Genomic DNA, 15963 nt, shown 5'->3' on the forward strand with positions numbered 1-15963 from the left:
TACAAATGAGAAAACAAATAAAATGTAGTTAAGTACATAACATATATTAAATCGCATGGTCCAGATGGCACTGAAAGATCCCACGGGGAGAAATTGCTGAGGACCCTACACACACAAAAGTTCAGGGTAGCCAGGCATGGCGGCACATGCTTGTAATCCCAGTATTTGGAAGACTGAGACAGGAGGATCACAGGTTCAAAGCCAGCGTTGGCAACTTAGTGAGGCTCTCCGCAACTTAGTGAGACCTTGTTTCCAAATAAGAAATAAAATTGGACTGGGGGTGGAGCTCAGACATAGAGTGCTTCTAGATTCAATCCCTAGTGACACACACACACACACACACACACACACACACACACACACACAGCGCTTGGGGTAGCTTTACAGGGGAGCAGATCCTTGCAGTGTCCTGCAGGGCGAGGCGGCTCAGGCAGGTGAAGGAGTGTGTGGATACCCGTGGGAGAGCTGCAAGCTTGGGGGGCGGGTGGAGAATGAGCAGGGCCCAATCGCTGGGAGAGAGGTGGGACCTGATTCAGAGACTAGGACAAAGAGGGAGCCCTGGGAAAGCCTAGGGCAAGACCTTGCTCTCCTGAAGACTCTAGGGGGGAAGGTCCTGTGGGTTCTTCTTAGCAGTCCCTGACATGCCCTGACTCCCACATCTCCCTCCAGCGTCCAGCTTCGCAAGGCATTCTTCCCCATGACCTCAGTGTCCGCTCAAGGCTGCATGCATGCCAGCCGAGCAGCCTATCACTGGGCTACATCCCCAGCCCCTTTATATTCTTTTACTTTGAGAAAAGGTCTTAGTAAGTTGACCAGCTGGCCTCGAACTTGCAATTATCTTGCCTCTGCCTCCCAGGTAGCTGGAGTTGCAAAGCTGTGCCATCACTCCTGGCTCTCAAGAAATCTTAATAAATATATCTCTGAAAGAATGAAACAAACATATGTTATATGGCTTTAAAATGAAAATTTCTTTAATATCTTTTTTTTTTGGTGATACTGGGGGTGGAACCCAGGGGCTTTCTACCTCCGGGCTATACTCCCAGACCTATTTTCTATTTTATATGGAAACAGGGTCTCACTAAGTTGCTGAGAGCCTCACTAAGTAGCTGAGGCTGGCTTCGAACCTGCGCGATCCTCCTGTCTCAGCCTCCCAAGTACGGGGATTACTAGTGTGCGCCACCACGCCTGGCTCTTTAACATCTTTTTACATGTAAAAATGTTGTGTTTTGCCAGCCCGCACTTGTAATCCCTGCGCTTGGGGGGCGGAGACAGGAGGATCGCGCAGGTTTGAAGCCAGCCGTGCTGGCTTAAGAGACCCTGTTTCCAAATAAAAATATAAAAAATAGGTCTGGGAGTGTAGCCCGGAGGTAGAAGGGCTTCCAGAAACACCAGTACCACAAAAAAAAAAAAAAAAGTTGTGGGTTTTTTTTTTTTTTTTTTTTTTTTTTTTGCGGGTCTGGGGGTGGAAGCCAGGGGCATTCGACCTCTGAGCTACACTTCCTACCCTATTTTTAATTCTTTAATTTGAAACCGGGTCTCACTAAGCTGTGGAGGGTGTCACTAAGTAGCTGAGGCTGTCGATGAATCGTGATCCTCTGTTCTCTGCCTCTCGAATCCTGGGATTACAAGCGTGCACCACCACACCCGGCTTTACATGTAAAAATGTTTAATCTTCATTGTAGCATGTCATGATTTAGCATATAGATATACGGAGAATGGATCAAAAGGTAGAAATAGTTTCTAGAGATTTCAGATACATCTTTTTCTACAAGCAGAGTCAATTTCAAGTGTACTCCACCTTATCAATTATTTTGGTATTAGTGATGGAACCCAGAGGCATTCTACTTCCAAGCTACATCCCCAGTCCTTTTTCTTTTTTTATTTTGAAACAGGGTCTCCCTAGGTTTCTGAGAGTCTTGTCTGTCAAGTTGCTGAGGCTGATCTTAAACTTGTGGTCCTCCTCTCTCAGGCTCCCAAGTACTGGGATTACAGGCATGCACTAATATACCGGGCTTGCACTTTACTTTAAATTTTTAGGAGCCGTCAAAAGATGTTAAGGTCATTTATTTATTTATTTATTGTGGGTCTGGGGATGGAACCCAGGGGCATTCGACCTCCAAGCCACACCCCCTAACCCTATTTTTATTCTTTATTTTGAAACAGGGTCTCACTAAGTTGCAAAGGGCCTCACTAAGTAGCTGAGGCTCTCCAAGAACTGCGATCCTCTGGTTTCAGCCTCCCGAATGCTGCGATTACAAGCGTACGCCACCACACCTGGCTCGGCCATTTTTATTTTTGGTGGTACTGGGGTTCCTGGAAGCCCTTCTACCTCCGGGCTACACTCCCAGACCTATTTTTATATTTTTATTTGGAAACAGGGTCTCCTAAGCCAGCGCACGTGGCCGGCTTCGAACCTACGCGATCCTCCTGTCTCCGCCTCCCAAGCACGGGGATTACAAGCGTGTGCCACCACGCCCGGTATCATTTTTATTTTTAAAACAAACATCTTGCCAGGCGTGGTGGTACATGTTTATGATCCCAGTGCTTGGGAGGCTGAGACAGGAGAATCACACAGGTTCAAAGCCAGCCTCAGCTACTTAGTGAAGCTCTCAGCAACTTAGTGAGACCCTGTTTCCAAATAAAGTATAAAATAGGTCTGGGAGTATAGCCCAGAGGTAGAGAAGTCCCCGGGTTCCATCCCCAGTACCACCAAAAAACAAAACAAAACAAACAAACAAGCACCCAAAAACCCAAATATCTTGTTTGGGTTTTCCTTTTTGTATTTATTTATTTATTTATTTATTTATTTATTTATTTATTTATTTATTTATTTTAGTACTAGGGATTGAACCCAGGGGCCTTTGAACTCTAAGCTACACATTCTGTTCCCCCCCTTTGAAGCAATCTCTCTAAGTTACTGAAGGTCTGGCCTCATACCTGTGATTCTCCTCTTAGCCCCCCAAGTACTGTTTTTTATTTTTTTGGTGCATTATACTCATACATCATATTGGGGTAAAAAACCTTGTGTGTACATACATGTACACATCACCCATTAAGCCCCTACCCAATTCCCACCCCATTCCCTCCCCATCCCTCCTTCCCTTGCTTGGCTTAGTGGTTGACTCGATATGTTTAAGTACATTATGTGCTTTAGAGAATTCCCTTTCTCCCCCCTCCCATTCCCTCATTTAGGTTGTCTTGTTTGCTCCTCTATAGGATTTCCTTTTTCATCTAGAGTTCCTCCTATGACCCATTTCTCCTTAGCTTTCACATATTAGGGAAAGCATCCGATTTCTTATTTTTTGTGACTGACTAATCTAGCTTAGCATAATGTCCTCCAGTTCCATCCATTTTCCTGAAAATGATGTACCTGAGTTTTTTAATGGCTGAGTAAAATTTCATTGTATACATATCCCACAGTTTTGTAATCCATTCATTTGTTGATGGACCTCTTGGCTGGTTCCATAGTTTGGCTATGGTGAATTGGGCAGCTATGAACATAGATACACATGCATTAGTTTGGTAGTTTGGTTTTCTATCTTTTGGGTAGATACCCAGAAGTGGTATTGCTGGGTCAAATGGTAGATTTGTTCCCATTCTTCTGAGGATTCGCCATACTGTTTTCCAAAGTGGCTGCTCTCATTTGCAGTCCCACCAACAATGTTTTAGAGTTCCCACTTCTCCACATCCTCACCAGCATTTGTTGTTGTTTGTGTTTTGAATGATTGCCATTGTAGTTGGAGTCAGGTGAAATCTCAGGGTAGTTTTGATTTGCATCTCTCTGATTGCCAATGATGTTGAGCATTTTTTCATGAATTTATTGGCCATTTGAATTTCTTCTTTCATGAAGTGTCTATTTAGTTCACTTGCCCATTTTGTTATTGGATGATTTGTTTTTTTAGTGTTGAGTTTCTTGAGTTCTCTGTATATTCTAGATATTAGTCCTCTATTGGTGGTGTAGGTGGCAAAAATCTCCCATTCTGTTGGCTCTTGGTTGAGGTTCTTGACAGTTTCCTTTGCTGAACAGAAGCTCTTCAGTTTCATGCAATCCCATGTATTGATTCACCTTTTAATTTTTTGTGCCTTTGGGGTCTTGTTGAGAAAGTGTTTATCTGTGCCTATGTGTTGCAGTGTTGGACCTATGCCCTTTTCAAGGAACTTCAAGGTCTCTGGTTTTATTTCCAAGTCTTTGATCCATCTTGAGTTGACTTTTGTGCAGGGTGAGAAAGTGGGATTAATTTCCAATTTTCTGCATATGGTTAACCAGTTTTGCCAACACCATTTGTTGAATAGGCTATCTTTTTTCCAGTGTATGTTTTTGGCCCCTTTGTCAAAAATCAATTGGCTGAAAGTGTGTGGACTTGTTTCTGGGTCTTCTATTCTATTCTGCTCTGTTGGTCTATGTATCTGTTTTTGTGCCAGTACCATGCTGTTTTTATTACAATGGCTTTGTAGTATATTTTAGAGTCAGGTATTGTGATTCCTCCTGCATGGTTTTTGTTGCTGAGAACTACTTTGGCTATTCTGGGCTTTTGTTTTTCCAAATAAATTTAAGGACTGATTTTTCTATGTCTGTGAGGAATGATCTTGGTAGTTTAATGGGCATGCATTGAATCTGTAGCCAAGTACTGTTATTACAGATGTGTACCATCATGCCCAGCTCCTTTTTTTTTCTTTTTTTTTTTTTGTGGGTCTTGGGATGGAACCCAGAGGCATTTGACCTCTGAGCTACATCTCCTGCCCTATTTTTTATTCTTTATTTTGAAACAGTGTCTCACTAACTTGCAGAGAGCCTCACTAAGTAGCTAAGATGAACTGCAGTCCTCCAGTCTCAGCCTTCAGAATGCTGGGATTATAAGCGTGAGCCACCACCCCCGGCTTGTTTATTTTTTTGAAATAAGGAACATTTATCATTTTAATAAAATAAAATTGTGAGCTGGGAGTGGTGGCACACGCTTGTAATCCCAGCATTTGGGAGGCTGAGACCAGAGGATCCCGGTTTGCGGACAGCCTCAGCTACTTAGTGAGGCCCTCCACAACTTAGTGAGACCCTGTTTCAAAAAAAAAGAATAAAAATAGAGCAGGGGTGTAGCTCAGAGGTAGAATGCCCCTGGGTTCCATCCCCAGACCCGCAAAAAAAAAAAAATGTTATTAGGAAAGATAAATTGAGAATTGGAGAAACTTTGTAGCATATGTAAGTACTATATTCATAGTATATATAGATGTATTATATATAATTGAATGAATAGAAAGCATTGTATTCGTAGTATATAAAACTTCTACCAAATAATAAAAAGTCAAAACATTTAGTTAAAAATTTGGATAACTCATAAAAGAAGAAATACAAATGTCCAATAAGCACATAAAATGATGCTCATTCACACTAGACATCAGGGATCTGCATGTTCAAATAGGACGTCGTGTGTGTGTGTGTGTGTGTGTGTGTGTGTGTGTGTGTGTGTAGTACTAGGGATTGAACCCAGGGGCATTCTACCTCTGCCTATATCCCCAGTCATATATATATTACATATACATTACATGTACACTATATATACACACTGTATATATAATATATATATAGAGAGAAAGAGAGGTGTGTGTGGGGTGGGGCAGGGTACTAGGGATTGAACCCAGGGGAATTCTACCTCTGAATTATGCCTTCAGCCCTATTTTATTTTAAAGCTTGAATCTATAACATTGAAATTGAGTCGGGGGTCATGAAGGAGGGAAAATCCAGCAAAGGAGTGTCAATTGTCAGTCTCAGACAGGTCTTCAGACCAATATTGGGGTGGGGGCTATTGGTCAGAAGAGTCGCACCCAAGAGAGGAAGTGAGGGTATTTATGTAGCCTGGGTCTTGGGGTGGGGCTAGCAAAGTGGGAGAATGCCGGTACTGGTACTCAATATCTGGAGTCTGCCCCACCTGGGCATCATAGTAAGACCCTCATCTCAAATCTTAGCTCTACCGCAATCCAAATGAGGGGCTTCTAGCTGGAGCACACCATCTTAGAGATGACAACCACAGTTTTGTTACAATTCCTCCACATGAGGGGCTTTTGCAGTTTAGTGGATGGTGTTAGATCTGGGTTTCTCTAAAGGGGCAGCTTTGCCTCCAGGGCAGTACTGTACGCTTCCTAACTAGTGTCAGTTCTGAGCAGGATCCATGGCCCTCTCTCCTGTCCCCTTTAGGGCAGCGATTGAAGAGAAATATGGAAAAGACCTGCTCAGCCTCTCGAGGAAGAAGCCATGTGGACAGTCTGAGATCAAGTAGGTGCCTCGTGTCTCTGTGGTTTCCAGGTTGGCCGAGACTGCTTGGGTTCCCATGGCTTCAGCAGAGCAAGCTGCCCAGTGGGTTGCAATGTGTTTGGTGAAAAAATGTTGTTTTATTTTGTCTTAATTCTAGTGGTAAAAATTTAAACACGCAGAAAGAAAGCTAAAATGCACGAAGCCATAACCCATTTTTTTTTTTTTTTAGTGGTGGTACTGGGGTTCCTGGAAACCCTTCTACCTCTGGGCTACACTCCCAGACCTATTTTTATATTTTTATTTGGAAACAGGGTCTCCTAAGCCAGCACACGCGGCCGGCTTCGAACCTGCGCGATCCTCCTGTCTCCGCCTCCCAAGCGCGGGGATTACAAGCGTGCGCCACCACCCCCGGCAACAACTTAATTTTTTGTGTATGCTTTTACTGGTGCATTCTAGTCTTACATCATTATGTCAATCATGCTGACAGTGACCTACATGCACACAGCACTTGAACTACACCCCCAGCCCTACTTAATTTTTATTTTGAAAGAGGGTCTCACCCCTGTTTCACCACACCCGGCCAAGCCATAACCCATTTTTAATATTTCTCTATCCCTTGAAATTATATATATATATATATTGCTAGGGATGGAACCCAGGGGCATTGTACTTCCGAGCTACATCCCCAGCCCTATTTTTTATCCTTTATTTTGAAACAGGGACTCACTAAGTTGTAGAGGGCCTCACTAAGTCACTGAGGCTGTCTGTGAGCCTGTGATCCTCCCATCTCAGCCTCCCAAGTACTGGGATTACAAGCATGCATCACCATGCCCCGCTTCTCTCTCTTTTTTCTTTTGAGTACTGGGGATTGAATCTAGGGGTGTTCTACCTCCAAGCTATACCCTACCCCATTCCTTGTTTAAACATTTGAAATAGGGTCTCACTAAAGTGCTGAGGATGGAATCTAGCCCGTGCTCCTTTGGCTTCGGTCTCTCAAGTACTGGGATTACAGGTGTGTGCCACCACACCTGGATGTGCTTGTATTCCTAATTGACACACTTTAAAGAATAACTGGTATTCTTATGGGAAAATGGCCATAACTCCTAGATTAGCATTGGGAACAATGAAATACAGAGTTCTGGTGTCTTACCTTATCCAGGCAGACAATGAAGAATTACTTCTGTCTGATATTGAGGAAATTGGACTTAGGGGTCCAGTTGGTTTTGTGCTGTCTTCTCCAGTTTATGGGCCAATGTGAGTTTGTATGCTCTATGTTGATATATGGGCAAAGACATTATAATAAGCGTGTACAATTTCCAGAATTGAAATTATATATATGTGCTTGTCTTTTAGCACTCTAAAGCGGGCCCTTGAAGTCTTCAAGCAACGTAAGTTTTATTTGTAAAAACTCTATTTTCTGTCTGTGGCCAGTTCTATGTCTGTCCTCAAAGGCAAGTTTTAATTTGAACAGCAATTTTGTATTGGGTGTAAAAAAAACTAGAGCAACTCCTAAGGTGAGTAGTTCTGCAGAATTGAAGTGAGCCGGAGGACCTCCCCCCTTGGCCCCCACACTTGTGCGTCATGTTCTGGTGCACGGTTTGGTTACTCTTTCCAGGGTCACCTCTGCAGGGCTTCAGACACTGGGATGGTGCTATCAGAGTCTGACAGAACCTCAGACATTCTGATCCAGAAGAACTCTTTAATTAGAGCTCACCTCAACCATTGTCCTGATATCCTCACCTCCTACTCTAATCTGGCTGTGGTCCCACCATTCTCCCATACCTTCTCACTCCAAAGACACCTGGCAGTACGTCCAACAGACAACTGCTCTCCTCTTCTTGACATTCGGTAGCATTCAGCACTGTAGGGCATTCCTGCCATCTTGAAACCCTCATCCCTTCTGACTCTTTGGTTCTTCTTGCTTCTCTGGCTGCTCCCTGGTCCTCTCCTTGTCCTTCTCTACCCAACTCTTCGGTGTTTCTGATCCTCAGAGTGTGGTCCTTGCCCTTCTCACCCTCGTCTGCCTCGGTAGACACACCTCATCCCTGACACTAGATGTCTTTATTCAGACAATGCACAGGTGTCTGTCTTCAGTCTAGAGCTCTCTGAGCACCAGTCCTTACATTTCACTGCCACCTACCTTTTCTTCTTGGGTTTTTGGAAGCACCTTCAATCCAAACTTTGCAATGAAACTTACCATCTTCCAGGCTCATTACTTGAGATGGACTTTTTTCTTTTTTTTTTTTTAAGCATCCCAGCCTGCTGTCTCTTAAATTCTTATTTCTTTTTTCTTTCTTCTCCAAAGTCAGGATGCTATCTATATCCTAGAAATGAAAGGCTCCTTCTCTATTATTCTCTCTCATTCTCTTAGTGAGAGACCCCCATGGGAAGGAGCCCCTTATATTTTGGAGTTATTTTCATGTTTTGCATGGTCATCCTACTTCATCACACTTCTTGAGAATGCAGAGGCTGATTGAGAGAAACAGAAAGTCTTTGGAAATATCAGTGTCAAAGGTTCATTTCTGCTGGGTCAAATGGAAGTCACAAATTGTGGTGCCCCCAGCATACTTTCTTAATCTCCCAGTATCTTATTCCTGTATCACAGTGTTTGGTTGTAAGGGTGACTCAGAACTCAGTTAGCCAATTTAGTTCTTATTTCTCTAATGTGGTGGAAACTAGAAGTTTGGAAATCCTGGGCGAGGCCTGCACTGTGCTCTCTCGTGGGCCCCGTCCAGCTCAGGGTTCCCCAGGCCTGTTGCTCAGAGTCTGTTTCTGAGGCTCCTGACCTTCAGAATGCCAAAGTCTCCATGCTGAGGATTTCAGCAGGCACGGTATGACGTGTGCCTGGAGTGTTTCTGTAGCTAGTTGAGTGCTGTTCTGTCAGGACAAACATAGCATCTGTTTCCTCTACCCTCACGCCACCACAATCAACACAGAGAGCTCGATACCAGATGTGTGAGGATTCCTCCCCCCAGCAAGTATGCAGCTTATTCTGCAGTGACACCAGCCGGGCACCCTCTGATCCAATTCCTTTCCCACACTCTTAATCTTGAGATAGTGCCAGTTCTCCCAGGTTGAGGGCTCAGGCCCCAGGACTGCCCTGCTCCCTTACTTTAGCCGCCAACCAAAAGCTCCGGGTTGTTCCTGTACATCTGACCAACTGGTTATAAATTGGGGTTCCCACATCCCTTCTTTGGATTTATTATTATTATTATTATTATTATTATTATTATTTTTATTGGTGCACTGTCTTCATACATCATAGTAGGATACATACTTTTGTAGACATACATGCACACTTTTCCCAGTCAGCCCCCACCCAATCCCCACCCCATTCTCTCCCTATCCCTCCCTCCCATGCTTGGCTTAGTAGTTGACATCTAGTATTATGGCAATTTATCTAAAATTAAAAATGATTATCTCACATAACAGTTTCATTTGTCTGATACCAAGCTTTTGATGACTTAAAGATAACATTTCAATATTTCTTTTTGCTTTCTTTCTTACCAGAGAATATTTTTTTTCTATTTTTTAGGTGAAACTATCATATATTTATATATTTATTTTTCAGAAAAAAATCTATCCTAATGTGGAATATGGAATCTAGGTACCCAAAATGATCTTGAAAAAGAACAAAGCTAGAAGATATATATTTTCTGATTTCAAACCATATAAAGCTACAATAATTGAAACAGTGTAGTACTATTCTGAAGGCAGATATATAAACCATTGGAGTTAAATAAAAGCCTAGAGCTAAATTCTTCCCTATATTGTCAAGTTATTTTTGACAAGGTTTCCACGAACATTTGGTGGTGGAAATATTAATCTTTTAACTAAATATTGTTAAAAATAATAATTACATGGAAAAGAATAAAATTGGACCCTTACCTAATCCCATATACAAATATTAACTCAAAATAGATAAAAGACCTAAATATAAATCTTAAGACTATAAACTTTTAGGAGAAAATCTGGGTCATAACACCTCACAACATTGAAATTGGCAGTGATTTCTTGGTTATGATTTCAATGGCACAGGCAACAGAGGAGTATACAAACTCCCTAAAAAATAAAAAAAAATTGTATATCCAAAGACAATGTAAACAGAGTTAACAGTTACTAATAGAATGGGATAAAATATTTCCAATTGCTATATCTGAAGGTATATTAATATTCCAACTAGAAATCCTAAAAATTAACAACAATAAAGGCAAACAATACCCTTTAGAGATAGGTAAAAGACTAACATAAATAATGAATCTCCACAGATAACCAATCTTAGTTGTCTGTTGGATGGAAAATCTTGTTTCTCTAGTTCTGGAGTGTGTTACCTATTTCTTCTTTGTAGTTAATCTCTTTGAGTATTTTCTCTAGTGCTGGTTTTGAAGACATAAATTCCTTCAGTTTCTGTTTGTCATGGAAGCTTCTTATTTCTCCATCTAATTTGATAGAAAGTTTTGCTGGGTAGGAAATTTTGGGCTAGAAGTTGTTTTCTTTCAGAGTTTGGAATATGTTACTCCAAGCCCTTCTGACTCTCATGACTTGGTTTGGGAAGTCTGGAGTGATTCTAATTGGTTTGCCTCTGAATGTCACTTGGCCCTTTGCTTTTGTTGCCTTTAAGATTCTCTGCTTGGCTTCCACATTGGTCATTTTGACAATTATGTGGCGTGGGGATCCTCTTCTCTGATCCTGTCTAAAGGGAGTTCTCTAAGTTTCCTGGACCTGTGTATCGACCTCTTGCTCTATGTCTGGAAAATTTTCTGCTATTACTTCCTTGAAGAGATTGTTGATCCCTTTGGTTTCACTTTCTTTTCCCTCCTCTATTCCAATTATTCTTAGGTTAGCTCTCTTAAAATGGGCCCATATTTCTTCAATATCAGATTCCTGCTGTTGGATATTTTTTTCTAGATTAGAAACTATGCGTTCATTTTTGGATTGCTCATCTTCTAAGAGCGAGATTCTGTTCTCCATGTGTTCTAATCGGTTGTTTGTGCTTTGAATTGAGGCCTTTACTTCATTAATTGCATCCTTTATCTCTTTTTGGCTCTCTCTGAGTTCTTTTCGAAGCACCTCTATTATTTCTACAGTTATTTTCCTGATTTGATCTTCTAGAAATCTCTGATTTTCTGTTTTATCGGGTTCTGATGTTGTGGGGTTGTGGGCATTTATTGCTCCAGTATTATTCCTCTTTCCCATGATTTTGGAAGTTTGTGCCTTCTCTGGGTTCTTCCCTTGGGTCACTATGACTTCACTTAAGGTGTTCTGGATCTCGAGTCAGTAGTATCTCAGACCCCACTACTCCTTTACTGGGTTGTAGCACAGAGTCTCCGACCCAGAGAGTCGTTAGAGGCTGCTTTAGACTGTGGGGGGTGCCAGGTTGCACGTTCTCCTATGGTGTGATATCTCTGCCACCGCCCCTCCCCCACTGGGTCAAGTCCCAGGGAGTACAGTACTGGGATTTCTCCTCTGTGGCCCGCAATTTGACTCACTGTTCTTGAGTACGCAGATGTAGCTGTACTGGCCTCGCTGAATTCGGTGCTGCTGCCGCCGGTGGCAATATGGCGCCGCTGCTATGCCCTCGGCTATGGGGCTGGTGTTTTTCTTCTTGGTTTTGATTTCTACTCTGAATCCCTGCAGCGTGTGCTGAGCTCGGCCACTGGGAGCTTTAGATGCTCTCTGCGCGGAGAAATCCCGCCTGGCTGTTCCGCAGTGGCTCACCTCGGCTTGTTGTAGCCGTCCCGTGAATTCGCCGGTGCCGCTGGCAGTATGGCGCTGCTGCCGCGTCTGCCGCGTCCTCGGGCGTGAGGCCGGTGTATCTCCTCTGTGGCTCTGTTCTCAGTCCGCTTTCTCTCTGGAGCCTGGTGATTTTTTGTTTCACTGGTGATGGTGTTTTCTGGCTATGAAAGGCGCTGATTTTGTGGTAATGGAGATTTGTTGTTAGCGGGGCTCTTAAGCCCCGCTTTTCTCGGTCGCCATCTTCCCAGAAGTCCCTTCTTTGGATTTGACTGATTTGCTTGATTTGTTCACAGAAATCAGGGAGACATATTTGCAGGTGTATAATACAGGTGATTGCCAAGGAGTCCAGGCGAAGAGATGCAAAGGCTGAGGTAGGAGAGCAGGCTTGGAGCTCTCCAACGGAGCTGCCTCCAGCAGCCTCCGTGTGTTCAGCAATCTGCAAGCTCCCCAGAGCCGTCCTGTGGAGTTTTTATGGAGTTTTCATTCCGTAAATGTGATAGCTATTAGAGGGAATGGGGACGTCCAGCAAGGCCTGTCTGTTTAGATCCTTCTTGGTTGCTCTCAGCAGCTCTCCTGCCTCCAGGGTATGGAGCAGGACCCCTCTGGAATGAAGGATCTTATGACCTGCTATCAGATAGATCAGAGAATTCCTCTAAGGCCAGCGAGGTAGAGGAAGATTAGAGTTCCCGTGAACATTTTTAGGGAGAGAGTTATAACAGAAACACACACCATAATGTCATAGATGTAAGTAGGTATAAATATCAGCTAAATAAATATTTAAAAAAAAATTTTAATAGAAAGTCTCCTCCTGTCCTCATCTTCTTCCTTCATCTTTTTCTTTGTAGGAGGGATTGAACCCAGGACAATCTACCTCCGAGCAACATCCCCAGCCCTTATTATTATTTTGTATTTTGAAACAAAGTCTTACAAGTTGCAGAGGCTGGCCTCCTGTCTCAGCCTTCCAAGTACTGGGATTACAGGCTATGCCACCATGTTTTGTATTCCCCCCTTTTTAACTAAGCCATGAATCCATTTCTCCAAGTAGAGACAGTATCTTTTAATATGCATTGTAAAGCCAAGGGTGGTGTGGTCCAAAGACCTGCAGCATAGACTGGGTTCCCTAAATATTTATAATTTTGTGATTATTTTCTTTTTCCCCTCAAAAAATGATTTTGTTTTCTCCTTATTAAAATAATATATATTGATGTTAAAAATTCAAGTAAGAAAACTAACTTGAAAGAAGATGGTAAACACTGGAATTTTCACTTCTCAGTGATAAACAGGTTTTGGTGAACATGCCATCAGACATTTTAATACAATTATCAATATAAATACGAGTAATACAATTATCAATATAAATTTAAATTATGTATAGCATTTGTATACATAAATAGTATTTTGCCATGGCAGTGCTTCCAAATCTCTGGGATGGGGCCAGAGCATTTTTTTCTATTAGCTCATGGTGGTACATGCCTGTAAGCCCAGTACTTGGGAAGCTGAGGATGATCACAGGTTCAAGGCCAGCCTGAGACTCGTGCTGAGGTGTAGGTCAGAGGCAGAACGCTCTGGGTTCAATCCCCAGTACTTCTCCACCCCACCACATACATACACAAAAGATCTTAAAAATGAAAACACCTATAATCTTTCTACCCAGGAATAATGATTGGAAGTCAAAATTTTGTTGTATGACCTTTCTTATAACTGTTCAGGCTAATGGGGGTTTAGAGATGGAAAGGACCCAAGAGGTCCTGTAAATGGAATGAAGAATCAAAACTGAAATTGTGTGGCTTTAGTACTGTCTGTTGAGATGTATGCTTCATGAACTGTAACCTGGCTACATTTTCCCCCAGCCTTGGGCATATACTAGGCCAGTACCTGCTCATGGAGGAGGCAAATCTAAAGCCTCCCGAGCTGATCTTGGTAGCCAGGGCAATCCCTGGCACATGAAGGAGCTCAACACATGTTGGTGACTAACTGGAGTGATCTTGACTTTACCACTTGCTCCAGTATGTGTGGTGTGTGCTATGTGTGTGTGTGTGTGCGCGTAATTTTGTATATTTTAATTTAGACATCTGCAAACCTCAATTACTGTTCTCTTAAAAATTCTTTCTGCAGAGGTGGACAATGTGGCCCAGTGTCACATTCAGCTGGCACATACTCTAAGAGAAGAGGCCAGGAAGATGGAAGAATTCAGGGAAAAACAAAAGCTACAACGAAAAAAGGTTAGCTATAGGCTTGTGTTAAAATGTCACCTTTGCCTCTGCAGAAAAGCCCGAGGCTTGTCTGTGCTATTAAACTCCTCAGTTCAGCTTCCACCCCCATGCAATCCTGCTCTTTTTTTTTTTAACCCAATAGATTAGTTATTGGAGTCCCTGTGGGGTGCTCAATCAAAATGGCTATGCCTCTGCACCAGTGCTTGCACTGTAGGCCAGTCTTCCTTTTATTGAACTTTTTGCCAGATCCAGGGGTCCAGCATGCATCCCCTTTCCTTTTGGATCCGCTGTCACTACAAAAAACTATGGTTGAGCCGGGCATGGTGGCGCACGCTTGTAATCCCCGCGCTTGGGAGGCGGAGACAGGAGGATCGCGCTTGTTCGGAGCCAGCCTCACTGGCTTAAGAGACCCTGTTTCCAAATAAAAAAATATAAAATAGGTCTGGGAATGTAGCCCGGAGGTAGAAGGGCTTCCAGGAACCCCAGTACCACAAAAAAAAAAAAAAAAAACTATGGTTGAGGGGGGACCCTTTGACATATCCCAGCTGGTGGGCTTCTAGAGCACGCTGCTTCTCCTGGGCAAGGCGGTGAGGGGAAGGCAAAGGAGTGGAGGAGATTCACCCTGCCCCTGAATCTCCATGTAGCTGAATAATCCTATTTTAAAAATAGAGAAGCAGAGGCCCTGGGAAACCCAAGTTGTTTTTGTCTTTAAAGCACCATGCACAGGCCCTTTTTCACTGCTAGGGCTTACTCTAACTCCGTGGAAGGAGATGGGAGTGAACGAGAGTTAGTAAAATCGGCAAATGTATAGGAAGTTATAGGGATCCAGGGCAGAAGTCCAGGCCTACATTTAAAGTGTTACCTAGGCCAGAACAGCCTCGACTCCGACTTCCTGGTTTGTTCCTGAAAGACTTGTCTATTCAGGTTTTTATGACAGCCATGTAGGGCATTTCTGGAATTTCTGTTTCTGGGCTTTGAGCCTGGAGCCCTGGTGTCACGTGGGGGACACACTCTTCCCTATCTGGCACCCAAAGATTTCCACCGAGGTCTCCTGAGACAGCTCCGCATGGACTTTTGGAGGGCTCTCTCTTCCTGAAGGTCCTTTTGGAAACCTTTCTGCATCCTTGCCCTTCACTATCCCCTGAGAGTGTCCGCAGTGTGCGTATCCAACAAGCAGCCAGCTATTAACTCAATCGTGGCAACATCACCTGTGGCCCTAAGTTGGAGTCTAGGTCCCATTTCCTTGGTCGCCACTGGGATCTGGGGTGGGCACTAGTAGCCCAAGAGTCTGCTCACCTTACAACTTGTCATTTTATTAGCTGCACTTAGCATACACTGCCTCTTCCCATTCCATAGTCCGTACTACTTACCAGGAGGGAAGGACAGACACAGACAGTTAAAGAACAGCGTGTCAAGCACTTTTACACATTCTCCAAGCTTCATGAGTTATCAGGGGTGCATTTGGCCCAAAGCCTTTTTCTGAGACATTGGCTGGTCAGGCTCTCTTGCCTAACATTGCCAGGCCTGCCCACCACTCAAGGGGAATTACAATTTTTCAGAAGCAGACTACCTTAGACAACAGAATCTACGGGCACGTGATTTCCACTACGAGGAGGGGAGAGTCATTTCCTTGTGCTTGCAAGTGTTTTTAGTAGCCCTGACCCTTTCAAGTAGAGTTTTGTTAATTTTGCAAGACTTATTGAAACTTCCTGTTCTAACAAGTTGCACGGACCAAATTGTTATAGCGATAAGAACACACTCCGAATTCTG

General features: G+C 43.3%; 1 protein-coding gene across 1 annotated transcript in view; it reads left to right on the forward strand.

The window, feature by feature from the left end:
• The window catches only part of PSTPIP2 (proline-serine-threonine phosphatase interacting protein 2), a gene marked incomplete at its 3' end in the record, with an annotated part of 79607 nt that overhangs the window by 34658 nt on the left and 28986 nt on the right, over positions 1–15963 (forward strand). The window contains exons 3-5 of the mRNA XM_080714306.1: positions 6188–6265; positions 7598–7632; positions 14096–14202. Coding sequence (XP_080570432.1) covers positions 6188–6265; positions 7598–7632; positions 14096–14202 — 220 coding nt within the window. The remainder of the gene's footprint in view (positions 1–6187; positions 6266–7597; positions 7633–14095; positions 14203–15963) is intronic.

This window comes from Muscardinus avellanarius, assembly GCF_963383645.1.
Source record: "Muscardinus avellanarius genome assembly, chromosome: 17".
NCBI classification, from domain to species: Eukaryota; Metazoa; Chordata; class Mammalia; order Rodentia; family Gliridae; genus Muscardinus; species Muscardinus avellanarius.